The following is a 27,819-nucleotide window of genomic DNA, read 5'->3' on the forward strand; positions in this document are numbered from 1 at the left end:
TCTGTCAAGGTTCACAAAATAAGGTAAGATGGAATTAACATAATTTAGCTGGCAGGCAGATGCCTAGCACTAAAACATACACCCATCAAGGCTTTAGCCTTTACCTGGACTCTTGTTTTGGCAGATGAATAAAGACTCTCTTTGTTCTGGGTCCAATTCACATTCAAACATGTAGGGTTGAACACCAGGGTTTTGTTATCTGACAGCTCATAGAAGGCTATATTCAGAATAAGACTGGACTTTTGGCAGGTGTCCCTTAAAGCCAGAGGATAAAAAGAGGTGCTGCTTTATTTTAACCTAAAGTATGTGTTTAAAAAATATATACATATATTCTGGTAGACCCCCTAAAACAACATATGACTTATAGTCCTCTTTTCCTTCATAAGCTCATGTCATCGTGTTTTTGTTAGGTCCTCTTAATAAAAGTATAATAATAAGAATACAATATAATAATAATAACACGATATATCCATAATCGCTCAAAAGCATTCAGATCCCTTTTATTGTTAGTCATTTTTTCTCTGTTCTAGTTCCTGCTTCAGGAAATTTGTGGGTTATGCCATACTGACTCCATGATCAAAGAATAATTTGTGCACATCTAAATTACTTGTACAATAATTGAAAATGAAAAATTCAGTTAAGTATTTTCCAAGGTTCTAAAACATATTCTTTTCTATATATAAATATATGTCAAATATAATTTTTTAATACATAAATGTAAGCAAACCACTGCTTTGCTAGTAAGTAAGTCACTGCATCAACAGCTAAAGTGTTTTTCTCAAGAATGTGCCACAAACAGGACTTTAATATCACCAACCATTTCCATGTTATTACGGTGTATCCATATAAATGGCCCACCCTGTACATTTAAAACACATCATTTATTCATCTACGCATAGACAGAACAATAATATGTCAGTGCAGTAGATCAGGCCAAACATCGTCAGGGTTTCATCATGGCCATGCATCAAAAGATGCTATGCTGGTTCTTTCTGTATACGATGTATAACTGTACACCTGTATAACATGACCGTGCATTAACTAAAGCGTGGAAATTAATCATATTTCAGTGTGCATGCAATAGCGCTGCATGTGCTCAATGAAGCAAAACATAGCCCTTGACATTTGTTCTCCTTCTATGGCTATAGATGGGCTACGCAGAAATTGGTGGGTAAATGTTTTTATGATTGAATAATAAAATACTGTAATAGTAGTGAACTGTGTGTAACTTAATGCCCCCTCTACAAGGCTATCTTTTTTAACTCTCCTTTCTCTCCATCATTCTGACTGCAGGCTGGTGCTGTAAACATTCTAGTCATAAATTATTTATTAATATCAACTCATAAATAGATACCAGTTTCAAGCTTCTTTTTTTTTCCAATTTTACCCATCTTGCCATCTAACCATCAATCTGTCCATCAATCCGCTTATCTGTCAGGTTGTGGTTGCAGCAGACTAACCAGGGTATTCCAGGACTTCTTCTCCCCAACTACACTTTTCAGTTCCTCCAGGTTTTTTCAAAGCCAGATCAGATAAATAATCTCACCAACAGATTCCAGGTCTTTGCCATAGTCTTAACTCAGTTGTCCATGCCCAAATAACATCCAAGGACACCCCCTAGACATTCTAACCCAAACTACCTTAGCAGGTTCCTCTCAGCATGTAGGAGCAGCAATTCCGAAAATCCACATCACCCTATGGTCATTACCCAGATTTCATGATAAGGGTTGGGATGTAAATGGGCTGGTAACTTGAAAGCTTTGTCTTTCGACTCAACTGTCCCTTCATCATGTCAGTCAGGGAAAACACCTGCATTTCTTCTGATGATCCACAGATGGAGTCCAACACTCACTGAAAACATGCTTGATTTTTGATTACACTGATGGCTCAGAACCCTGCACTCCCACTGCTCCAGACCTCCACTTCACAGACACTGTACCAGACCTCCATGAAACAGTTAAGAAGTGTGTTAACCAAGGCAGCCCCACAATGTCAGAGCCTATAACATCTCTGGGCCAAATCGTCTATGCCTGGTGCTTTACTATGGGGTCGCTTCTCAACTACCTTAGGGACCTGTGTAACTCGTGAGTTTTCCCAGCATCTTCAGGCTCGGCCTTACTTCACATAGGGATTTTTTGGCTGGGTTTGGGAGTTCCTCAAAGTGCTCTTTCCTAGGTCCCACAATATCTATGTCAGCGGTTCTGCTCCCCAACCAACACGTTGAGCCATGCCCAGCTTCCCCATGCTAAGTCACTGTACAGCTTGCCAAAATGTCTTTAAATGCTGCCAAAAATCCTCCTCCATGGCCCTCTCCCACTCCTGAGTTTTTCAAAACCACAACCTTTTTGGCTCTCCGATGTCCATCTGCTGCAGGAGACCCCTGGGCCAACCAAGCCTGGGAAGCTTCCTTCTTCAGCCTGACAGCTTACCTCACCACTGGTGTCCACCAACAGGTCCTCAGATTGGTGCTATGAGAGGCATCGATGACCTTATAATCATATTGCCTGACAGCTTTTTTGCTATTTTCAACCAAATGTTCAAGACATGGCATTAGATCATATAATACAACAACAAAGTCAATCATACATACCTAGCACAGAAGTCCAGGAACATAACACCACAATGGTTTACATCAAGTAGGCTGTTCCTGCCAATTACCCTTCTCCAGGTGTCCTTATCCATAACTACATGAGTATGCAAGCCTCCCAAGAGAACTATGGTTCCCCAGCCAGAATTCCTTCCATGACCCCATCCGAAGACTCCCCAAAAGCTGGGTATTCTGAACTGCTATTTATCACATATTCACAGACAACAACTCGAATTTGTACAAATTGCTCTCTGGGGAAAACAGCACTCAGCAGGGGGCTTGTGAGTATCCCCATACCAGCAATTCTCCTCCTCGGCCATTACAGAAAAAGAATCTAGCCCATCTCAGTAGAGCTCCACCTCTTGCACTAGCTCAGGTTGCTTCCCTGCTAGTGAGGTGACATTTCACGTCCCAAAAACCAGTCTGTGATCCTTGAGGTGACACATCCAGGTTCCCTCTTTTACCTACCCACAGGGCCACTTTTATTCATCTATATGAAATTTACTTCATTGAGTATTCACCCATACTCACCCCTGCGAGGCTGAACTATAAAGGAGTTAATTACCACTCCTGTGATGTGATTTCCAGAGCCTAGCTTTCAAGATGCCTACTACAAAAAAATGGTTCACTTCAGTTAGTTATATCAATCACAAACATATGAATGACAGAATAGCAGATAATATAATAGCTTTTAATCAGGTCTTGATGTCAGTCATCTTGCTTTGTAATTACACTGAACAACAAAAGAATGCAAAAACCGCCTTGCTGTCTTGCCCCATTACTGTTAATAAAGTACGAGATGATGAGATTGTGGAAAAATTGTGATGAGACTTGCCATCTGTGTATTTTTATGTACCAGAACAGAAGAAAATGAAGCAGACGTTTATAAAAGCTGACCTTCTTTTGGTAGAAAAAAAATCATGTCGAGTTTAGTTTTGGTGCTTAAATAACCTATAGAAGTGAATACGTGTGTCTCAAGGTCTTTTAAGTGAGTTTCAGAGCTTGTTTTATTGAACTAAGACTCCCTGTTTTTCAGCTCAAAGTCCCAGGGTCATGTAAAGTTTTAAGAGCTAGTCAGATTATTTCGCTGTCTTTATCAAAAGGACAGAAAATAAAGAATTTGTTGTGTCTTTTTTCTTGTTAGCGTGTCAAAAAAGAAAATAGCCAAACTGCTCTGTTGCTTGATTGCTGTGCCAAGTAAGAAAAGATAACCTCCTGTTGTAGTCTCTTGTCCTCTAATCAAATGCTCAGAAGTGTTTTTCTGCATTCAGGGTGATGACATGAAAGTCTGTCAGGAACAGAATTTTTAATTGCTGGTTTGGCTTCCTTGTAAAACTGCGGTGTCCATGTTGGAGTAAAAGTGAAAAGAAAAAAAAGGAGACTGAAAGAGTAAGGGAGATAGAGAGGCAGATGTTTGCTACAATGGATAGACACAAATGGGGGAGGTTTGTAGCAAGTGAGAAAGTGCAAGTAATATAAAATTAGAAAAGCTGTGGTGGCTCTAATCAGTTCCACACTTAACTGGCCTGTATGCCCCCTCACTCTGCATTGCCGAGTTTCATCTCTATGGTAATGATCCTGGCCACCAGAGTTCATTTCTACAATTTCCTAAAGCAGGCCAACAGAGATATCAAGGTACAAAAAGAAAAAAAAATCTACGCGCACTCACATTGTATTTCAGTTGTATACACGACTCAGGGGAATGAAAGGGAGGATGAGCGGTTATGTGTCGTGCCTACATATAACTGTGCTTGCTGCTGTGTGTGAGTGTGTGTGACTGAAGGGAAGCGAGAGTGACAAAAAACACTGACTGGTGCCATTTTGGACTCACTGGTAACACTTTTTGTTGTCACCAGCCTCAGCATGTGGCTGCATATACGTAATTACCTACACAAACAAATACATACAATCACTCACGTACACTCACACAAACTCCACTCTACTTCAAGGCTGCTTCATTCACAGCATCAACTCCCCAGCTTAATCAATATTGGCCATGACAAGTCACCACATCTCCTCCCCTCAGTGGAATCATTTATCAACTGAGCTGTGGCTGCAGATGTAATAAGAGATTGTTACACAACTCTCAAGATAAACATCTCTGATTGTTTTATTACACTACAAATTGGCCTTTTTTGATATTGCCCCTTAATAACTGTTTAATTTTTCATCCGGGGCCTGTGCCCTTAGTGACGCTGGGTGCTTTATCTTTGTTATGACTCATCTGTCTGGCCCACTCGCAGCAAGTGTTTATTCAAATAACAGATATTACAGCTGTTAAGCATATTACATGCAATTGGATTGTCTACATACCCAGCTTTCATAAATCTTTGATTGTGCATTTCAACAAATTGGCGGATATGGTTCTCAAGGGCAAATGTGACGGCGTTTTCAAAGCAGTGGTAGGGAACAGGTTGGAAAAGAGAAAGGTTGATTGATACTGTGAGAGGATACATAAAAATTTTAATTCAGAAGTTATATGATGTACTGGCATAATTCAGCTATGTTCATTTAGCAACGAATGAAACATCCTCCATCTTTTCTATATTATTAAAAGAGTGGCTAAAAACTATCTTGCAGTAAGTTACATGGATTACTCTATCCACAGTAAAGGTAGGCTATTCTATTAAATCAAATGAACAGCAGCGTGGGGTGTCTGCCCCATGCTACAAAACATCTGCATGGTGATATATAATGACTTTGGATCGACACTGAAGAGGCTAGCTGCTGTTTTCAGTCTTGTTGTACAGTTGACTTTTTTGCATATTGTCATACTAAAGTGTATTTTGTGGCAGAGACAATTGTTTCGAACAAGAGGCTTCTTCTTTTGTTTGGAATGCCATTCGTTTCACACTCCTCTTTCAGGCACGAGGTAATTATCCCATTTATGGATAAATCCAAACAGCATGGCAGCCATAGAAATTACAAGCATGCTGTGTTATGCTGGATGTCATATTTTCTGTCAGTTGTTTTCAGACTCTCTTTATTTACAACAAAAACACTGAGAATGGTGAGAGAAATTGCGAGACCATGCCACATGAGCACAACTTGTATTGTCCAGTGGCAGTTGCATGTTGTGCAATTAGGTCCATAAGTTTTTGAAAAATTACATTTTTTGGTAATTTTGCATCTTTATACCACCACAAAAACTAGATGTGAAGTTGTGTATGAAGTCCATCCAACTATCTATGCATCCAGCCATTTTCTTCTGCTTAAACTAATTTAGGTCACCGGGGAACTCGACCCGATCCCAAACGCAGCATACAGTCTGGACAGACTGTCAGTCTAACACAGGGCTAACACAAATAAAGACATAACCATTCATGCTCGCATTCATTCCTACGGCCAATTTAGACTCACCAGTTAACCTAATATACTCAGAGTGAAGCCACGTAAGCACATGATGTCCAGGACCATCTTTCTGTCAGGCCACGGTAAATAAATTTTAGATTTTTATCAAAAGCATTCATTGTTAATTGTTTTAGGGTTCAGGTGTTTTATACATTTTTACGTGTTCAACATTAATTGAACAAACTACCATCATTTTAAACATAAAGATTGTTTTTAATACTTCATCAACTAAATGACCGCCTGAAATCTAAAACAGCTGGACATCACCAAATATTGTGCTTCTTCTTCTTCTTCTCCTAGGCCTTTAGTGAATTTTATTTCTGTCTTTCTGGATTCAATTTTGTCTTCAGTAACTGAAAAGCATGCTCTAATGGTTTGGAAGGCACTTTGGGTCAACTTCTTCTTGTTTCAAAATGTGCTATATAAATAAAATTGACTTGACTTGAGAGCAGGTGACTGACTTGGCTGTTGAAGAATACCCCATTTCTTTGCTTGAGAAACTCTTGAGTTGCTTTCGCAGTGTGCTTTGGGTCTTTATCCATTTACACTGTGAAGCAGTGCCCGATCAGTTTTGCATTTGGCTGAATGGGAGCAGAGTACACAGCCATGTGCACTTCCAAATTTACCCTGCAATTTCTTTGAGTAGCCACATCATTAATAAACAGTAATGACCCATTCCATTGGGCAGCCATACATGCCTAAAGTTTTTTCAATCTCACTGATAGGTTTATTTGGGGTTTTCAGCCTAATGATCACCTCTTTTATTTGCCTTGACATCTCTATGGACCTTACATTGAAAGTTCCATTGAAAAGCTACAAGATGCAAGTTCAAGACTTAGAATTGATTCAAGATTTTATCTGCTTAATTTCCTGTGCAATAATGAATGAAGAGGCTTCATCTGGCCATGAAACGTTTTATCTGTCAATTGTCCAATTACTTTTAAACTTCTGAAAATGGGAGACTATGTATAAAATACAGAAGCTTTGTTATTGTCCAAAAAGCCTATTGACCCAACTGTGTATCTTAAACACTATCAAAACACTAGCAACAAGAGATGATGTTCATGTAGAGAGTTGTCTTAGAAAAACCAGTGCAAGTCTTTTCTTTGGTTGGTTTTATTAATTTTCTTCTACTTCCAGTAAATATCAGACTCAGACACAAGACCTGGTGACGTGCATCTTGCTTCTTGTGTTTGCGTTTTGTTTTTTGTTGGATTTTTTTAATATGAAAATTAAAATGTTCCTTTTGTCAAGCAAATAAATCACTCTTTCCTGCTATACGTCAGGTAAAGGTATTTTCCTTTTTCCTTCCTGGTGTTCTTTCATCCACTTTGACACCCTTTCAGCTTACCCAGTATACTGCAGCCCTACTTGTCCCTAGCTTCCATAAATCCTCCAACACAACCCTCCCCCTATCTGAACTGTGCTGGCACCCAGTGGCTGCTTACATAGAGATCAAAAGACTGTTGTTAGCCTGCAATTCTACCAACCCCCCTGCTCTAACATCTCTTCCTTCTCTGTGGTAAATTGACCATCACTGCCCTGTCACGACTCGTCAACCCTTTCTCAGGTCGAACTCTTCTTTTCTCATTTTTTACTTTTTTTTAGTTCTGAACTGCAGTCCAGAAGATCAGAACCAGCACTGTGACCCCTCAAATCCTGCATTTTTGTGAATCTTACATACTTACAAATACCTGTACTTTCACATATGGCAGTGTTTTGTGTAATGTGACGATAATGCGTACAACTGGTTATTACTGCTGAAAACGACTGCTGAAGAAGCTGTTTATACTTTTTTTTTTGTTAATGTTCAGCACATTAGAATAAAGTCTCCTGCAGACTACTCAATAATGTGCAGGGACAAAAACACATAAATACTTAAACTATGTACATTGGGTCATACCACTAGATATCTGTCTCTTGCTTTCACACAGAGACAGAGCATCCTCTAGTGGCAAAAATTATTATTGTGTTTTTTCCTCCTTTTCCTAATAGTTTTTCATCTATACAGTGTTTATTGATTATTACAGTACAGAGCTCAGACTATTTGACGTTCACAAATGCATAAACAGAGTATGTAGCACTTTTTCTACTCCAGTGTTTCTCTGTAAGTGGTCATTAAAGTGTGGCAGGATGAGGTTTAGTGCTGGATCGTTACACAGGACAGTATAAGTGGAACTTGACTATTAAATAGTAATAGACTGATATTAAACTTTGGATGTGGAAATATTTTTGCCTTTACCTCAGCAATGTATTTTTTCTAGCTATTTTTACTATTATTTTTATTTTTTATAAACTATCCCATAGTTAATAAATACCATACCAGACTCCTTTTTACATGCACAGGAATTGCTCTTATCACTCTTATCACTGCAAGTGTAACATTTTTTCATCAAATCTTCAAGCATTTTTAATGCAGCTGGCATTTAATATGTTTTTGTCTTTTTTATACTAAAAATCTCAAATGCTTTGATAAGCCTTTATGTGACTTCGCTTATGATGCCGTTTTACATGCCTGCTAAATCAGTTTTAGTGTATTGATTTCATTTGTTTATTCGGAATGGTGAAAGCAAGATTTGCAAGATTTGAAGTGGCCATTCAGAGTGTGTCCTGTAAACGCATTTTTAAAGTGCTCTTTCAGCTTTGACCCAAAATGGTTACACATGCTCAATTAGCAGCTAAGCTAGAACAGACACTGATAATCAGGCTATAGCCTTTGTGAGCTCAGCACCAAGGATTTGTATATATATTCAATACTCATTTCCTCTGGGAATTAGGGTGTCTTTGTTAGTGCTTGCGTCAGTCCAGAAAAGCAGCTTCTAAATGAGTGGAATAGACCATCCTGCAAGGTTTACAATTTGCTGAAACAGTTAGGTCCTGTCATTGTTAGGGAAGCTGTTTCAAAGGCAGGTTGAGTCATCTTTAGAAGGACCGTATGGGAGCATATGGTGGGTTTATGACTGGCGGGCAGCCGGTTGGCTGATTATAAGAATGGAGTTCTGAGTGTCAAAGTGGGCACTTGAAATCATTGGAGTAAGCCTCCAATTCAACCAGAAGCTCCCATGTACAATACTGGTGTGCTTCAACATAAAAAGCAAAAATGAACAAGAAGGGACTGATGTGATTTTCCCAATAATTGCAGCTTTAAAAAGCATCGTTAACCTAAAGTATATTCTTGTTGATACGATTCTTTAATCTGAGGTAATGAATTGTTGGCAAATCTCATTGTAGTTAAGATGAAGTGAATGCGGTTGAACTTTGCTGATCAGTGTTTAGATGTGGGAATGAGGTTTCTATTCTAAACTGCACAAGAGCCAATTATCCTGAACAATCTCTCCGTAAGTACCACTCAATATCAGTTACACAGTCACAAAGTCAAAATAAATATACCCACTCAAACATATGTGGGAAAGCACAAATAGACACAGCCATCTGAAATTAGGTGAAAGATGAACATTCAAAGACACAAAAAGAAAAACAGCTATCCCTCTATTAATTAGCTGTAGCCACTTATCCTGTTGGACTATTAAATGTTGACACTGATTCTACTATTAATAAATAAATAAGGACATCTGTATGTAAAGTGTCTCGTAGATAGATATATGGTCTTAAAAAGATGTTATTCGACCATATATTTTAATTATTTACTCATTTCATACGCTTGTAATTTGGAGATTCTCATTCAAATGGGAAGCATTTTCCATTTGTAGACTCAAGCAGGATAGAAGGCCTGGTTGGCCAAAAGGGAGTCTAGTGTCCACTGCCCTTAATGAAGACACATGGGTATTGAATGAAACATGAGTAAATATACAACTTTGCCAGCATTTCCTCAGCAAGCCCGTACTCACATATGTAGTCTGGTGTGCGGTGGGTTGCTTGCAGTAGTAAAGCTGCATGTGAGTCATGTAACTTTAGTTGGCTAAAAATCCTGAACAAGCAGGCATATTTTACATATGGAGATTTTACTTGCGCGTCAGTCAAAGTACTTTGTAATGTTAAGTTCACTTTAGTGAGTTCTAAAGTTCCTCTACTGAAAAAACAAAAGAAATCTGAGCTCTTGTAATCAGATGGACTACATTCAGTCTAGTATTTTATTTCCGAGTAGCTGACATTTTGAATGTCAGTAATGTTATTAGAAATCTGACGAGGAAACATTTATTATTTTTATTATTTTCATTACTTTTCTTTGCAGCAGACAGCACGTGTGTTAAAAATAGCATTAATGATAGCTCTGTTCTGTTCCAATTTCCCAGTTAGCCATGACAGACTGACAGAGTGGCAGGTGAGTCTGTACACACTGTAACAAGCTTCTGAACCAGAGCAGCTGAATGCAAATCAGCAGTCACTCATTTCCACCTGTGCTTTTCTAAGCGTGGCAAGTCAAAATGTCCTCAGTGAAAAAAAGTCTTTATTAGTGAAATCATTGTGTTGTTTAAGGCCCGTTATAGTCGATGCTTTATTACAGTCCTCTGTAGACTTTTTCTGAAAGCATTTTAAGTTCAGACGCAGCAACAACAAAAAGAAGCACAGGTGTAGGAAACAATTAGCGTTAATCTCGACTTTATCTCATTTTAGTCTCAGGAAGCAACATCAGTGAGCTGGCGCGCACATTAGCATCCACACATTTGTCGCTAGGTCTGTTGCTCGTTGCATAAGCTGCCTGTCAGTTTATAAGATGTAATTTTTCAGTCTTAAGTAAGATAAGTTCGCCATAGCAGTGGTGCCATGAGTGGAGCCATTTGTGCAAGATGAAGATGATCCTTCTAGAATGACAAGCAACTGGCTCATCTTGTTAACCACCCTGGTTTGTTTGGGTTGTAGCGTTGCAAGTAAATGTCTCTTCTTGTAATGAGCTGTCAGCAGAATAAATGTTTCAAGTTTCTTTCCTGCCACGTACACACAGACACACATAAACACAGTCCGAGAAACTGCAGTCAAGCTAAAACCAGGTAAATTGAAGTCTGACATTTTGTCAGTTCTGAATTTGCTTTCTCACCTACTTACCTGTGCAGATGCCAGAATCTACCTTTGAGGTTGGTATGACATCTGTTCCTTTTGTCTTTCCCTCAAGGAAGGAATTTGAAAAAGAAAGTTTAAGAACATTTAACTTTTTATACCCATCCAGGTGTCCATTAAAAGTCTTGATCCCACCTTTTTTTGTTTGTTTGTTTTGGTCATCTGTACATTGAACTGAATGGATATAGTGAGCAGCGCAAATCTGGGCTTGAAAATCCAAAAAGGTATACATGATCTTTACCTTAGGTCCCATGAGCCACTGGATGAAACTGACTGATATAGTTTAGCAATCGATATGTTTTCTCTGAGAATAAACTATGTTAGTCTTTACACCTCTTCTGTCTCTCTTTGTTCTCATTTTCTGCCCTTGAGTTGTTCCTTCCACCCCTCCATTTTCGCAGTGATTGCATCTAACAGGCTTTGTGATTAGACAAAGAAAGGAGTAGGACAGAAAGAGAGAAGCAAGATAAAAAATTTATATCAAGAATAATCAAGCCAAGCCCTAGGGTTTCTATCACACAAGGTCTGAGCTCTGAGATTTGGTCCTATAAAAGTGGATTATAGGAAATAAGTTGCTGCAGCCTTCCATGCTTTCAGGATGCAGTAAGACAACCCATCTTTTTGACAGTAAATGAACCAAGGCTCCTCCAGTTCTACCACAATGGCCTAGCTACTGAAAGAAATGCATCACAGCATTTTCTGTTTTATATCTCTACATGTAGGCTTAATGATATTTTTTCCCAAGTATTTTTTTTTTTCCATTGAAAAATATCATAGAGGTGCAGATCAGCAGATCAATGAAAATGGAAAAAGGTTTTTGAAAATGTGTGCATTTATGGATGTTTTTTGTTGCCTGTCCCTATAGAATAGTGTGTGGTTCTTTATCTTCTAACCTCCGACCCACAAACGTCACTGTTTAAGGTCATAATTCATCTAATTCTCCTTGCAGTTCCACATTTTATGCTCTTCAAATAATAATATTGCCAGTAGGCAGTCTTGCACTGCAAACCCCACAGAAAGCAAGAGGTTTTCTGATGGGGGTATTTGGATGTAGGCTGGCTCTCTACTTTTCTAAAGTTTAGCAACCACTATGCAGTAGTAGAAGTTAGTTAATTAAGTCAACATAAACTTGAACTGGAGGCAGAATTTTCAGTTTCAGTGCCATAAAATCAGAAATCATCTTGTCTCATGTCTTTGGTACTTATGTCTACGTGGGGTTTTTTTTCAACCTCAGTATTTGTGTCACACCTTAGAGTTACTTTATCAGACTCTACGCAAAATTGTACCGAAAGAGCCATCCAGTAAAAACCAATTCCAAACATTAATTTTGTGTCTGGGCCTTAAGATAAAGCGTGACAGACACATCTTTGGACCGTATGTTAGCTAGCCTCGAATTTCGAGCAGCTTTGGCATTATATTATTAACGTTTGCTCTCTTGGCACAGAGGTGTTTGTATGTCCTCCAGTGCTGTTTGCAACAGCGTTTATTAACAGCAGCCGGTAATATCAAATGGCAAGAATGGCGTTTATACATGGCAGCTGGTGATATTAAAACATCGAATGGTGTTTATAAATGCCAAATGCCATTTTAAATGGTATTTTTAAACGCCAGCTGGCGTTATTAAAGTGTCGAACAGCAGGGAGAAGGAGATGATTTATGACCTCAGTGGCTTTCTGTACTATTGACAGTTGTTATTATCATTTTTTTTCATGTACTTATCATCTTCACCAAAAATGAGAAAAAGATTTTTATGTTGTTACCTTCGCCTGCTGCTCTTTGTTTTGCCCTCGAGGTGGTGGACACAACTGTGGCTTTTACTGCGCCTCTAAGCGTCATGCATTCACATGTTGTATTTGCACGTATATTTTGCTTTTGCACCCATTCTGTTGTTGTTTGCAGGGCCTTCTAGGAATTTCCTCTACTCACAGGTGAAAGAGATTACTGAGATTTAAAAAAAAAAAAAAAAAGAAGCAAAAAGATTCTTGTTACATTTATAGTTTAAACATTTCACTATGACGTACAGTGCACAAAAAAATAGATGAAAAAGTTAACGGGGACAAGTCCATAAAAATTCAAAAACCTTACCTGATTTATATTTGGCCACCCTCCTGTTTAAGCTCATCGTCTTTGGACTATTTTCAGTGCAGCTGGTATTTTTAAAATCTCTGTGGAAGTCCCACTGTGTCCTCTGTTACTTGTGTGTCTGGAAAATGTTCTTGATGTCCTCCAATGTAGGGGCTTCCCAGGAGAGCTCTAAAGATAAAAGGCGCACTGGAAACTGTCTGGACATGCAGAAAAAATATGACCTTGTACTGGAGATAAGCCAAATTTAAATCCTTTAAGGGTTTTTGATTTTTATGGCCCTGTTCCCAGAACTTTTTGATCACATCTAAGATAAGGAACCGATGAGCTGAACACCTTTATTTTTACCTGTGCATAGAGGAGGAGAGGAGAGAACTCCTTTTCCAAAAGCACATAAAATATTATCATGGAAGAAACTCACGAGACAGTAAATCCCCAAATCCCAATCGCTGAATGATATAGGACACTAGCAGCTGCACAAGGTACTGGAACATGCCAGGATTGCAGATGCTTTGAGCTGCAGTCAGTTTTCATGAGGTTCAGCTGCTTCCTTGACTGTTAAACATAACCTTTAGATTCCTTTAGATACTTAAAGTTTCTTTCTTTCTGTCTTTCTTTTTCTTTCTCAGGGACAATAATTTTATTAAGGACTTTCCTCAGCTTGCTGATGGTCTCATGGTTATTCCTTTACCGGTAGAGGAACAGTGTCGAGGAGTCTTGTCAGAGCCCCTGCCCAACTTGCAGCTACTCACAGGTGAGAACATTTGAGGAAGTTTGGGAATATGTTTTCTTCTCGTGTCTCTCTTTTCTTTTAAAGGCATTGGATTTATTGCACTTTTTGCTAGGAATAGCTTTCTGTTATCCCATTTTAGCCTGTTGCTTGAGAAAGTTAAAAAAAATATATAGCACCCACACAACAATTTCTTATTTGAAAGGCCCAGGATCAAGAAGATACAAAAGATTTATATTGAAATATTCAAATCCACAAATCTCAGTATGTAGATTATTCTTTTGTATTTGCGTCTGTTTTGTGAAATCCAGGGCACAAGATCATCTAATATTATATAAGAAGGTGTGGTTTGATCACAAAATCCTCTTTTATACCCCTAGGCCAATACCCCTATATATCTTAAAATGTGAGCACATGCAGAGCAAATTACACATATAGATGCCCCAAAACACACTAACTATATATAAACACTATTTAAATATATGGGTTTATAAAATGTGTATATTGTTTATTTATGTATTTATTTAATTTTCAACCCTATTCTGTGGGGGACTGATTCACTTAAATGTTGGTCTTGAACCTCTGCTCCCTAATCCTTCCATTAGCTAAATTGGCACTTGGTCCAAAGTGACCCCTGAGATATTTCACTGAGGGTTCTGCTTTCACAACAATTGGACAGATGCACACAAACTAAAATTACCCTTTTTCACTGTGCATGAATGTCTCAGGTGTAAAACGCCTTTCAAAGGCACAGGATCAAGGTTCCCGTAAGCAGTTTATTGTTTTCCCCCCTTGCTCTTCACTTTTGAGGCTATTTAGTTCTAGACTGAAGTGAAAGTTTGGTAATTGAATTGCAGGGAAAGGCAAGATTGCTCCCACTTCTAATGTCAGCAATCCAATTGGAGTTCAAGCTGCTCTATATATCACCATTGATCCAGGAGCAGCTGGGATATGGGCTGGGATAATAAATGGTGTTAAGACAGTAATGGATAACAATGGTTGTGCAATAAACTGTACAAATGAAATGATAGATTTAATTTGTTCATTTGTTTTGAATTTCAGTATGTCTTCATAATTCTGAAAATTATAATTAGTTTTAAATTTGTTGTAGCTGTAAACTTTTTGATATCTTTTTGTCTTAAATTCACCAGTTTGTTCACATTTTTTTTCCTTAGGGGATGCCCAGTTCAGCGAGGCTGTTGGGTACCCTATGGTTCAGCAGTGGAGAGTGCGCAGCAATCTGTACAAAGTCAAACTCAGCTCTATTACCCTAGCTACAGGTCAGTGTCTGAATAATAAAACTCTGATCACCCGCCATCAGAATATAAGAAACTGATGAATAAGAGCATGTTTTCAATGCTATCACCTAGCTATTAGTTGAGATATCTTTTGAGGTTGTTATTTGGAAATAAATATTTATATTTATTATATTTTATATTTTTAATAGAACCTGTCAAATGGGGGGATATATTAGCCATCAAGTAGAAAAAATGTTTTAACATAGATTTTTTGGAAAGAAATGGCCAATTGTAAGAATCAGAGCAAGTTGACATGGACTAAATTGTGATAGCTAAACCATCAGATCAGAGGATGTACAACATGGCTCATGTGTTTCCCACGTGCATTGTTTAAAGGAAGGACAACCAGTGAACCAGCCTAAGGTTCATTAATATGTGAGATGAGTGAAGGCTATCCTGTGTGGTCTGAGTCCGCAAATTGCTGCAAACCTTAATGCTGGCTATGACAGAAAAGTGTCATAAAACACATTGCAGTGAAGGTTGCTGCTTGTGTGGCTGCATACTCACGGGCTGCTCAGAATGTCTACAGCTGAAGTGTCTACAATGGACATGTGAGTGTTAGAACTGAACAATGGAGCAGTGGCAGTAGCCTGGGGTGTCCATGTAGACAGAGGAGTGTGTGTGTGTGTGTGTGTGTGTGTGTGTGTGTGTGTGTGTGTGTGTGTGTGTGTGTGTGTGTGTGTGTGTGTGTGTGTGTGTGTGCGCCCACGTTGTTTGCGTGGGGAACAGATGGCAGCAAGATGCACTACAGCAGGAAAGCAAGCTGAGGCAGGTAGAATGATGCTCTGGCCAGTGTTCTGGGTCTGGCAATTATGTGGATGTTACTTTGACATGCAGCACTCACCAGGCGTTGTTGCAATCCATGCAGCCCCTTCTCTGCAACTGTGTAGTTCCTATAATAGGTAACAATGCCATGAGCTTTAAAAGCATATGTGGTTTGTGCTGAAAAAAACCCAACCTTGCACCTCACAGCTTACAGGGCTTAAAGGATCTGCTTTGTGTGTCATACCTCAGAGCCCCTTTAAAGGCCTTTTAGAGTTAATGCTTTGACAGGTCAGACTTCCTTTGGTTGCGCAAAAAGGACCTATACAATGTTAGGCAGGTAGTTTTAATATTGTGACTGGCCAGTCTATCCTTTTCACCTATTTGGACAAGAATTCACTCATCTCGTCCTTGGCTTTTTAGGCTTTTCTAAGGTGCTGAAGACACTGTCAACAGAGAGCACACGTGACGAGCTGCTGGCTTTTCTTCAGCAATATGGCAGCCATTATGTGTCTGAAGCCCTGTATGGCTCTGAGCTCAGCTGCAGCATTTACTTCCCCAGCAAGAAGGCCCAGCAGCAGCTCTGGCTGCAGTACCAGAAAGGTGAGTATGCTAACAGTTAGCAATTAAAGCCCAAAATATCTGATTGCTGAATTCTGGAGTAATATATGAAAATGCCTGCCTCATATACAACACAGGGATCATTTAGATAACTTATAGTTACAAAAAGGACACCATGTTTTAATAAAGGGTGAACCTGTGGTGTGAACAGAGTTAAACTAAGCCCTAGTGTTAACAGAAACATGGGTCTAAACTTTATCTGAATATAGAAACTTAACTTGTGTATAAAGAGCCCATCCTTAATTAATTCAGCCTTCGGTTAAATTACTTGAATTCAAGATAACCGTGTTAATTTAAAAGCATCCATCATCTGGCATTTGCAGTGCTGTTGTTTTTTAACTGTGTTCTTGTTAGCATTTTTAGTGATCCCAAATAGTGATATTTAGTTTGGGTGATCAGTGAGGTTTATTGGCTCTAAAAATAAAAAGAAGACAGAATTATGGGTCAGAGAGGTCAACTGCTGAACATCCCCCCCTCCCCCTTACAAAGAGCAATATAACAAGATAGTGTTTTTTTTTCAATTCTAGCAACGTTTATAGTAGAAAAGTCCATAAGCATTTGGACAGTGAAATTATTTTTCCTCTGTACACTATCAAAGTGGATTTTAAATCAAACAGCCAAGATGTGACTGAAGTGGAGGCTTGCAGCTTTAATTCAAATGGGTTTAATAAAAGTATTGCATTAACTGTTCAGGAATTAGAGCCATTTTTATACATTTTATATCCCAATATTTCTTGCCTTGAAAATCTCTTGGGTTGTTTTTGCAGTATTATTTGGGTTATTAACTGGTCATGAACTGCTGTCCGATCAGCTTCCAGCATTTGTCTTAATCAGGACAGAGAGTATTTAGGAGGGAGTATCAATATAACAGAGAGTATCAGTGGCCCCCTGCTGAATTTTTAAGTTTGCTCACTTACAAAGAAATGAACAGTCTCTCGTTTTTATGTTAGTTTCATTTTAATGGAGACAGAATATCAACAGATCAGATCATTTCACAAGAACACGACTGGTAACATACTATGCCTCAATGGACTAAAATCTTGCACCACTTGCAAGATCCCATACTTAAGAAGGCACAAGTACAGGTCCATCTTAAGTTCACCAGCGGTGTGGACAGATGAAACCAAAATCAAGCTCTTTGGCATCAGCTTGACCCAGCTTGTTTGGAGGAAGACAAAAGGCCCAAAGAACACAGTCTTGGATGAGAACATCTTTACTTCTACCAGAAAACTGAAAACGGGTCGTGGATCGGGCTTCCAACCCAAAACAAACCACTAAGGCAACAAAAGAGTGGCTAAAGAAGAAGCACATAACTTCATAGAGTGGGCTAGCCAGTGGCCAGCATTTAGTCCTGTAGAAAGTCTGTGGAGGGAACTTCAACTTACTAAGCCACGAAACCTCAAGGATTTAGAGTAGACACGTCAAACTCGATGTCAAACATCATAGGCTGCATACAGCTGATGAGAAGTGGGCCAGTGATATGATCAATGTGTATAATTACAGAAAAAAGGTTCTGGCAGGTAATTGCTCACTGTCCTTTAATTATAAATTTAGAATATAAAGTTTTCATTAATTCACAGAAAATGTCTTTGTACTTTGTGTATTATGGATGGCATTGGGGAGTGGGGGTCTATCAATAGGAAAAAAATAAATGCACTCGTTTACACTTTCTTCGTGGGGCAGCCCACTTGGCAGCAAATCTTTTCTGGGCCGATTTTGGGCCTCATATTTAACATCCCTGATTTAGAGAGTTTCTGTAAAGAACAATGAAAATTCCCTCCTAAGATGTGTGAAAACCTCATGACCAACTACAAGAAATGTCTTACTGCTGTACTGGTCAACAAGGATTTCTCCAACAAGCACTAAGTAATGTTTTTCTTGAAGATCAAATGCTCAGTGACACAGATAAATTTCTAACTTTTATGTAAGTTATATTTTCCAGATTGTTGGTTAATCTCTCTCCATTAAAATGAAATTAGCATAAAACATTCGAGACTTTTCACTTTTTTATAAGAGAGCAAACTTACAAATTCAACACGGGATCAATAATTACTTAACAGTTCATCCTGCTACTTCCATCAGGAGTCATATCATCAATATGGCTGCCAGTGGAATGACCCTGTTCCACTGGCAGCCATACAGGCCTATTCTACAGCTCTGCCTCCACCACGTTTCACAGATATTTTATGGTCATCAGATCATGAGATGTTTCTCTCGCTCTCCATGCTTTTCTGTCCTATTGTTCTGGTACAAGATAATCTTGGTTTCATTATTCTGTTTCATCAGAACTGAGAAGCGCCTTTTTGGGCCTTCCTGTTCATGATTATAACCAATGATTTGTATGTTTTTATACATTCTCTGTATTGCCATTTATAAAGGTGTTTCTTGATTGTAGACTTTGATAATGCTACCTTTACTTCTCAAGGGTGTTTGTGACATGATTAGATTTTGTGAAGGGTTTTTTTTTTCTCAACCAAGGAAAGTAATTATGATCATCGATTTCAGCTGATTTCACGTCACCAAAAGGTCTTTCGGGCCCTTGTGTTGCTGAGCTGACCAGTGCAATCCTTCTTTTATAAATGCACCAGACTGATCTGGCCACTCCTAAAGTTTTTCTCTGATTTCGGGCTAATGATCACCTCCTTCATTTTCAATGAAAGAATAATGGAGAAACAGTTACTTTTCAGCCTCTGAAAGTGGGGGACTAAGTATAAATAATTATGTAAAATGGTTAATGCAGTACTTCTGTTAAACCCCTAAAATTACAGCTGCATTTCAATCACATGTTGAATAAAATTACCCGTGCTGGTATACAGTGGCAAAATGAAAATTGTGTTATTGTCCAAAAACGTGTTAACCCAAATCTAAATATATGTGTCACAAAAGTATGAGACTTTTCAAAAAAGCATGTCCATTTTACTTTATGGACTTTATTTATGCTTAATAAAGACCATAAAATGTGATGTTCTTCAGCAATGCACTTGAAGCACCAACTAAGTTTGTGTTTCATAACTTCCAGCTGTGTGTAGAGTGTTAACTAGATTTTACTTGTACAACATTTTAGGTAAGAAATAAAGTGCCCTTTATCCTGCCACATTATTCTGACAGCTTAAAACACTGATAGGGTTGATTGCCTGTATTATGGCTTAATTGTCAGTGTTACTACTTTTGTCCTCATCAACCACCATTACCTGCATCTAAGTATATGTAAATGAAGTAATCAGCTAATCAGTTACATTGACAAAAAAGGTTAAAATCATGTCTTTTAATAACAGCCAGAGAGAAACTGAAAAATTATGCACACTCACATTCAACTAAAATACACAAAAAGACACTACTGCAGACATTTTATCTGCTCGTTTCATAAATGTTTATTGCACTCAGATTCTTAACAATACAAACAGGAATTGGACGACACAGAGATGTCTACAATGTGCTCAACACACTGTAAAATTCATAGCCTTCAACAACATAATTTAAAAGTCACTGGTTTTTGGTTCATTGAAACAATGCAATATAACAACCTAGTAGAGTTACTGAATAAATATGCAAGGAAATAACCTTTCTTCAAAAATGTAACAATAATATTAAGATGAGACAATGTGAGATAATTTGATGTTTACCACACTGACACAAGGACACTTGATTTTTCTGGCATTTTATGCATTTTTGTGTTACTTTAAACAGCTTGAATATGTCCAGTAATTACATTTTATTGATCTCTTTAATGTACAGCACTAAAAGAATTTATGGTAAGGATGACATGCAGACGAGAGAGTCTTTAATCAATCAGTGCTAAGGTAACGCATAGCCCCAAAATACATCACCCAAAATGTAACAGCACAAATATATGAGTGTGATAGACTAGATAGGATACTTCAGTTCAACTTTCTTCTCCTCTTTGCTTATGTAGCAATATTAAAAACATGTATTGGTTATTACAGTTTGATTCTCATGCTGCTTAATAGGGCTCCAGTGCAGAGTTAAGGTCAGCTTTGTGAAATAAAATATTTTTAAGGCTAAAACAGAGTGAGTCTGCAGTCTGCCCCGTCCCACCTGCCAATCATTGTCAAAAAACGACTTTTTTTTGTTTATTTATCCTAAAAGCATCAGCTTTCTCACACCACCATTAAATTCAGAAATTAAATAAATTTAAATGGTGTACCAATAAATTACAAATTGATGGGAGACCAGAACGGAGACACTGTGCATGAAATAGCAAAATATTACATATGGCTGTTGTCCTATCTACCAACAACTGAGAACTCTGGTTGCAAGCTATCTAATATTGAACGAAAACCTGGAGAATACAAAGCAACAGGGAACCAACGCGGTTTCACAAACTCAGGTGTGGGGTAGGATGCTGGAGTTTTCAATCATCATTATCCTTGCAGTGCTACTCCAATTGCTCCTGCCAGCTATGATTCCTACAAAGATTTTGAAACCAGTAGGCAAGCATTAGGAAACAATGCCATGGAGCATGTCAGGTTTGAACACAGTTTGCAAACATTTGTATTTTTAGAAATCTGTCTTGTCTGTGACATGAGTGTTGCAGCGGTTTAGTGTTAGCGATGGTAGTATAGTATATATCCTTTAGACGTGACTGCATTTGATGCAGCTGTAGGTACTTTTTTTAGGGAACAGAACTCAGGGGTATACTACAAAGGAAGTTCAACATAGCCAGGCTTTCTTTATATTAGCTGGCATGACAAAAAATTAAACCCCAGTTGGAGATAATGGGTATCACAATGGTGGTTATCAACTTTCTGTTAAGAAAGGTTTTCTGATTCAGGCTCCGAACACGCTCAAACACAAAACGGGGCGTTTTCACGTATTATATGACTCTGCTTCTGCATAAAACGATCCCCGCGAGTGCCACCTCTTCCAGTCAGAGACGTTAATAGGTGAAAAACAATCTGATGATTTAGTGCACGCAATGATTAAACCTGGCTTGATAATTTATGTTTTTATGCTGCCGTTAATTTCTAATGCAAGGTCTGCATATTAGAGCTCTGAAAGTTTAAACCAGATACATTTAAACATTAAATGCTGCTGTCACATAGCCCACTAAAGCACATAGAGAACTTTCTTTTGTTTTTTTGCCAGCTCAAAGTGAAATTCATTTTACTGATTGAATACGTATTCTTGGTGACAAATGGTCTGATTGATTTTCCATTTTGTGTTCTAGCAGCTCCAGCAACGCAGCAGATAAGAATCATGCATAAAAACATCTATACATTTTCTGCATCACCAACTGAATGCATGTAAATTCCAGTAACAATACGATGCAGTTTGTGCTGTTGGAATTTTACAGCATTCAGTGGTTTCAGTGAGGTACAGCTTAACAGGTTGCATATATGAAACATATTACTCCAGCAAAGAATCTGTACAGTACTTAGCACATGGTATAAATTAAAGAATCAGTGAGAACATGGTGCTTCAAGCTGATTTTGAAACTAAACATAAATTGCTCCTGACAAGGTTATGTGTTTAGCATAGGTTACCACGGTGATTAAGCCAGGTAAAAAAGTCACCTTTGTGACACTGAAAACTCTGACTTTAAGCTTCAACACAGCTTGCTAAGCCATTACGCTCACTTCTGAGTACACCCTCAGAGCTTTTCACTTTTAAACACTTTCCAAACTACAAAGGTCATCCTACCCCTTAGGACATTTCTGCTTTGTTCATAATGGGAACAGCTCTGTGTAAGAAAAAAAAAGCTATTGTGTTTTTCATCCTACTAGACTAAAACTACCAGGTGAAGCAAAAACCAAACAAAGGAAAACAAAGAGCTAAAACAGAGGTAAAATCTATGAGTGAGATAAACAGCTGGAATATCATCTGAAGCAGATAACAGAATTTTATGCTACATCTGTCTGTATTTCAGTGATATTGTGGTTAGGCCATGGCTGGAAAGTCACTGGAAGAAAATTACAAAAAATGTACAAATGTGAGATGTACAGAGAGAAATGTATGCAGCTCAGGCTGTGAATTTTAGTGACAGTTGCTTCACTGTCACTAAAGCCTAACGACTGCTCCAGAATGTTCTCAACTGGTGTCTCGTGTTTGGGCACGATGTATACAAGACTGACGGACAGAACTTTAATACCACAACAAAAGACAATAATGTGCTCTCAAAGCCCCACAGAAAAAATGATAATGTGGTCAACCGAATAAAAGGTGCTTTTGGTTGTATTAACAAGGCTACCATTAAATGAACTTTAAAAGATGTAGTAATGTTCTGTTTTTCACCTTTACAGTCCTACATAAGTTTCCTAAAACATGAATTAAAAAGATAAACAAATTCCATTAATATCCCTATTACGGTTTAATAGTTCCACCACAGCACATAATATTGGAGTTTGGACTCTTTCCAGTTCACACCTTAATGTTTTAAATTTAATGTTCCCTGAATGTTACTGAATGCAATTTAATGAATGCTGGTACTTGGTTATGCTATGAGCTAACTGTGCAGTAAACATTAAAGCTGCCAGCTGCATTCAGCGACATCAATGTTAGTGTGTGCTACTTAAACCTAACACAAGAAAACAGTGATGTGTCGATAAAGTGCTTCACAGGCTCAAAGCCTTATGCTTTATTTAATGTAAATACATGTTTAGCGAAGGCCAGGCTGATTGGTGAGTACAGCAGCCAATAAAATGGGAAGGAAGAGAAAAAAAAAAATCTGTGTCTCAGTAGCTTAGAAATCAGTTGCATCTTAGGCTTATTCCAAAGAGATAGCATGCCAGTGTGTTTAATCTTAAAAGTTTGCATGATCAGATCCACTAGACCAGGGGTGCCCAATCCCGGTCCTCGAGAGCTACCGTCCTGCAGCTTTTAGATGCATCCCTACTCCAACACAGCTGATTCAAATGGTTTGATTACCTCTTCAGCATGCCATCGTGTTTGGCAAAGGCCTGATAACAAGCCATTCATTTGATTCAGCTGTGTTGGAGTAGGGATGCATCTAAAAGCTGCAGGACAGTAGCTCTCGAGGACCGGGATTGGGCACCCCTGCACTAGACCAATATAAGGCCCAGTGGCCAGAATCAGCCCGCCAAAAATCTGGCCCACTGGATGGCTTTGGAAATTGTCAAGGAGGGCATAAATTTTAAACTTAACTATATTTTCACAAGTTTTACAGCTTTTCCTACTGACCTCCTCAGTGATCGTTTATACTTCACCAAAGTAAATAAACACCAGTAAACCATTAAATGAGAGAAAGCTCCTGTTTTTTCACCATCTACTATTTTTACAGTTGGTTCAGCATTAAAAGAAAAGAAAAAAAAAGACATTCTGTCAATTAATGAAAATAAATTTAGTTTGATTTTTTTTTGTACTTTTACACATTACTTCTTACAATTTAAGCCCAAAGCAACATTTCTATATCGTGTAGAAAAACTGATTTATCCTTGAAATTGCACTTGTTTCTTTTTATTGAAATATCTCAGGGACTAAATGTGTGATTAAACACTATCAGAAAGTCTGGCCCACTTAAGATCAAAGTGGGCTGTGCGTGTATGTGGCCCACAATGTAAAATGAGTTTGACATCCCTGCATTATAAGAACCGGATTCAACTTGAGATACTCAAGATAAAACCCAGTAGACTATAACCTGAACCTGAATTGAATTGACTGAACTACTGATTTAATAACCCAAATGAGAGCTACAGTGAGAACTGACTGGATTGCAGCTAAATTAAAGAGTGTTAAATAAGAGTATGTTTCTTCCTTTTCCAAACTTCTGTACTTTGCAATTGCACAACAAAGGGCAATTACACTTTGTTGTTCTTCTAAGAAGTAGAGGAATGCCTCCTCTGAATGTATGTGTAGACTTTAACACAGTGGTCCCAACAGTCCAGCACTAGCAGCTGTCCTTTCTGGGTAGTGGCCACTCCCACAGGACAGGTCAGCCCTTCCTGGATTAAAATATTGTATCCACCTTCTTTTGGAAACTGGAGGATTTCTTTCCTGCCACTGTCTGTAACCAGCAAATCTCCATTGGAATCCACACACATGCCAGTGATACAGCGGAAGTCTTCCGTCTCCGAGAAGAAATGGCTGAGCTGTTTGCCAAGCTGGCCATCAGTACCCACCGAACCGATGGAAAAGCCACCCTCCAGGTGGGGCTCATTCTGGCGTTTCTCAAAGTTCAGGGCCAAGCCCTGGGTAAAATAAACCGTTCCAGCTGCATCACATGTCACAAACTTTGGCCGTACAGCAGAGCAAAGTCTGTTGTAGCTGACCACACCTACATTGCGGTCTACCGCTATACACCACAGCTTGCCACCTTCGACATCTGACACCACAAACTGGCCTGATGGCATGGCAGTAATACCCCAGGGTTTAATCAGTTGGTTCTTGTGGCAGGCCACACAGTGTCCATCCATGGTGTAAACTTTAACTGAGTTATCGTAGTTGTCAGTGACACCAATCAAGCCTTGTGCAGTCACAGCAATAGATAAGGGGATGAGGTTAGGCAAATCAGCCCCCAGGAAGCTCAGGACAAAGTTGTCAATGCTACTAGCGCTGCGCCGAATTTCACGTTGGAAGCCTTTGCGATTAAAAATCTGGATACGGAAGTTCCCACGATCAGCCACCAGTACCTCACCTTGAGGCGTCACACAGATGCTGACAGGCAGATTGAAACTCCCAGGTAGAGTTCCCTTAGAGCCCATCTTCTTCACAAACTGGCAGACTGGCGGCCCTGAACTTGCCCGCGCTGCTCCAGGTGATCCTCCTCCTGCATCCATAGACTTTGATTTAAAGCTGCTTGGCGAACCACATACTGCCTCCTCCACAGCTGCAACCATGTCAATGTCTCGGTAAAGATCCACTGGAGCCACCACTTCACCTCCTGTAGCTCCCGCCCCCTCTACATCACTTTCAAGTGCAATTTCTAACCCACTCTCCTCATCATCTGTATTGATGGTGCAAGTTCTTGTGGTCAGCTGGCCCACTTCTAGAGGTTTAGACTGCTCTGTTCTGATCAGCTCTGGCTGTTGCAGTTGAAAGGTTGTGGGTAAACTGCTCCTCAGATCCAGTTCCTCATCATCACTGTCTCCGCCATCGTCTTTTAGCAAGGCAATGTCACTTTGTCTTGCTCGCATTGTCAGATAATCACAGCGTGACACCACTTTGACCTCTGCAATGTTAAGAAGATATGTCTGCTCCTCCAGGACCTGCGCGTTGAGCTTTTCTACTTCTGCCATGGAAGTCCTGAATGTCCTTCGAGACCTGCTGAGCTCCTCTTGAAGACGTAGCTCAGCTGTAGTGTAGTCCTGCTGTATTGTTCGGTACTTTAGTCTCAAGGACTTGGAAATGTTTTCAATTACTGTCTTTTTTTTCTGAATTTCTCCTATAACATCACGGAGAGCCTCCAGTTTACAACCCAGGTCCTTACGACGCTGTTCCGCAGCCACCCTTATCGGCTGGACTGAATGTCCTTCATGCAGGTGGCCATCTCCTTTGCAGAGCTCACAGAGAACTGAGGCACAATCGTGGCAGTACTGTCGCGGCAGGCGATTGCAGCAGGATTTGCACATTAGGGCGGCGGCAGCAGCACTGCAGGACATAGTGCAATCGAGAATCTTGAGCACAGTGAGATTGTCAGCCAACTGGGAGATGCTGCTCATACGGGAGACCTTGCTACAAAAGGGGCAGCGGACACCATTGATAGTATTGGCCAACAGCTTCTCCAGACACTGCCGGCACACTGTGTGACCACACTGCAGGAGCTTGGGTCGCATTTGTTCCTGGTTGTAGGTTTCCAGGCAGATGGGGCATTCGAGAACCTCCCTCATTAGATCTGGGTCAAGAGCAGCTGCCATTGTGGTCCTCACCTTAAATGGAAGAAATGAAAAGTTCTGTAACATTGTGCCACACTGTAACACTGAAGCAGACGAAACTAACAGATATTCAAAAAATAAACACAGGATGCAGCCACGCTTATTTGCCAGGTCAAGTTTAAGTTAGATTCTAGATAACAGAGCAGATTAGATCAACATTAACGGTTAGATACACAGTTCAATGACGTGGAGCTACTGAAACCCAACATATGGTGAGTGATGGCGTGTATCAGCAAGCTAAGAGATACACCGTGTCATGCTAATGAGAAACGGGAGTACTAGGTTAAATCCTACACCAACATAATGCTAACTTGTTGTTTTACAGCAGGTTGACACTGCAGTCCAGACTTGCAAAGGAAAAGTAAATCGCAGGCCTCACCACAATACGACAAATGCCCTTAGCCCTGCACATAAACAGTAGTGTTATTCACCGACAGTACTGACTTTGAAGGGCGTGCATTCAAACGTAAGAAAGGCGACTCGTCGTAAGAGTCTCTCGAGGCTTTTCTGCTTTTAAACATTACCTTCACTTCACTGTTTTGCTGGTTAAAAGTGCAGCGCTGTTGCGGGGCGTTCTGTATCTTTCGGCTATGCAGCTGCTAGTAAAGACTGCAGTGCTGACGACATCACGCACACACAACCGGGATGTTACGCAATACGCACAGAGGCGAGCCCTACGGTTGTTTTGATTGGCTGCCATTTAGTAAACGGAGAGCGCAGTTTTTCAGAATTACTGGAGCTCGCCACCTAGCGAGTTGGATGACCTCAGAAATTCCCAAAAGAAATACAACTCCATACCAAATGTTTTTAAATACAAAATTCTATCGATTTGGTTAGATTGGTATATGCAGTGAATAAACACACAGGCAAAAAGCAAGAGTAAGCATTGCATGTTTAGGTGTGATATAAATGCAGTTAGATGGATTCATATGTGTTCTTCTCCCAGCAACTTGTTAATTCAACAGTAAAATGTCTTGGTGCATTCTCAATCATCCAGGAAAGTAAATCTCCAAAAGTTGATTCTGTTCATCTGGACGTAGCGTTTTGTGGGAGAAACGTTTCGTCACTCATCCAAGTGACTTCTTCAGTCTCAGCTGACTGCAGGTTTCCCCAATCTTATAAACAGTACATTTGCATAATGACTGAAACCAGCCCACTGAAGGAACAATGGGCCAATTTCTTAATCTTAATTATGCAAAATCTCATGACCATTGATCAACAACCACTGACCAAAACCCACTGATCAAAGACCAATGATCAATGGCCATGAGTACCATTCACAAAGAGTTGGGTGCAATCACAGCATTGTAAGATGGTGACAGATGTACCCTTAGGCCCCCTTCTCGATTCAGAGATGGTGTTTCGCTTTTCACGTAAATGCCGTCCTTGACTCCGCGCTGGACGTAGCGTTTCTCCCATAAAACCCTACGTCCAGATGAACAGAATCAACTTTTGGAGATCAACAGTAAAATGCAATAAACACAATAAAATTATTGCAATGTCATTTTAGCAGAATATCCTTCT

The 27,819-nt window shown here is 39.4% G+C and overlaps 2 protein-coding genes across 3 annotated transcripts in view; one reads left to right on the plus strand and one right to left on the minus strand.

Annotated features, from left to right (window-relative positions):
• astn2 (astrotactin 2) overlaps positions 1 to 27,819 on the plus strand; it is a 288,974-nt gene that overhangs the window by 195,776 nt on the left and 65,379 nt on the right. For both annotated transcript variants that reach the window (XM_026173680.1, XM_026173681.1), the window contains 3 exons: positions 13,666 to 13,790; positions 14,942 to 15,046; positions 16,250 to 16,429. In XM_026173680.1, coding sequence (XP_026029465.1) covers positions 13,666 to 13,790; positions 14,942 to 15,046; positions 16,250 to 16,429 — 410 coding nt within the window. The remainder of the gene's footprint in view (positions 1 to 13,665; positions 13,791 to 14,941; positions 15,047 to 16,249; positions 16,430 to 27,819) is intronic.
• On the minus strand, positions 23,765 to 27,294 carry trim32 (tripartite motif containing 32). The gene is made up of 2 exons (XM_026173682.1): positions 26,820 to 27,294; positions 23,765 to 26,289 (listed from the first exon to the last, which is right to left on the minus strand). The coding sequence occupies exon 2, from the start codon at positions 26,275 to 26,277 to the stop codon at positions 24,241 to 24,243; it is 2,037 nt and encodes a 678-aa protein (XP_026029467.1). The 5' UTR covers positions 26,278 to 26,289; positions 26,820 to 27,294; the 3' UTR covers positions 23,765 to 24,240.

The sequence above is a fragment of the Astatotilapia calliptera genome, chromosome 7 (genome assembly GCF_900246225.1).
Source record: "Astatotilapia calliptera chromosome 7, fAstCal1.2, whole genome shotgun sequence".
NCBI classification, from domain to species: Eukaryota; Metazoa; Chordata; class Actinopteri; order Cichliformes; family Cichlidae; genus Astatotilapia; species Astatotilapia calliptera.

Bases quoted from the DNA above. Each gene is read 5' to 3' on its own strand.
- trim32 (XM_026173682.1), bottom strand. From the start codon at position 26,277: ATGGCAGCTGCTCTTGACCCAGATCTAATGAGGGAGGTTCTCGAATGC.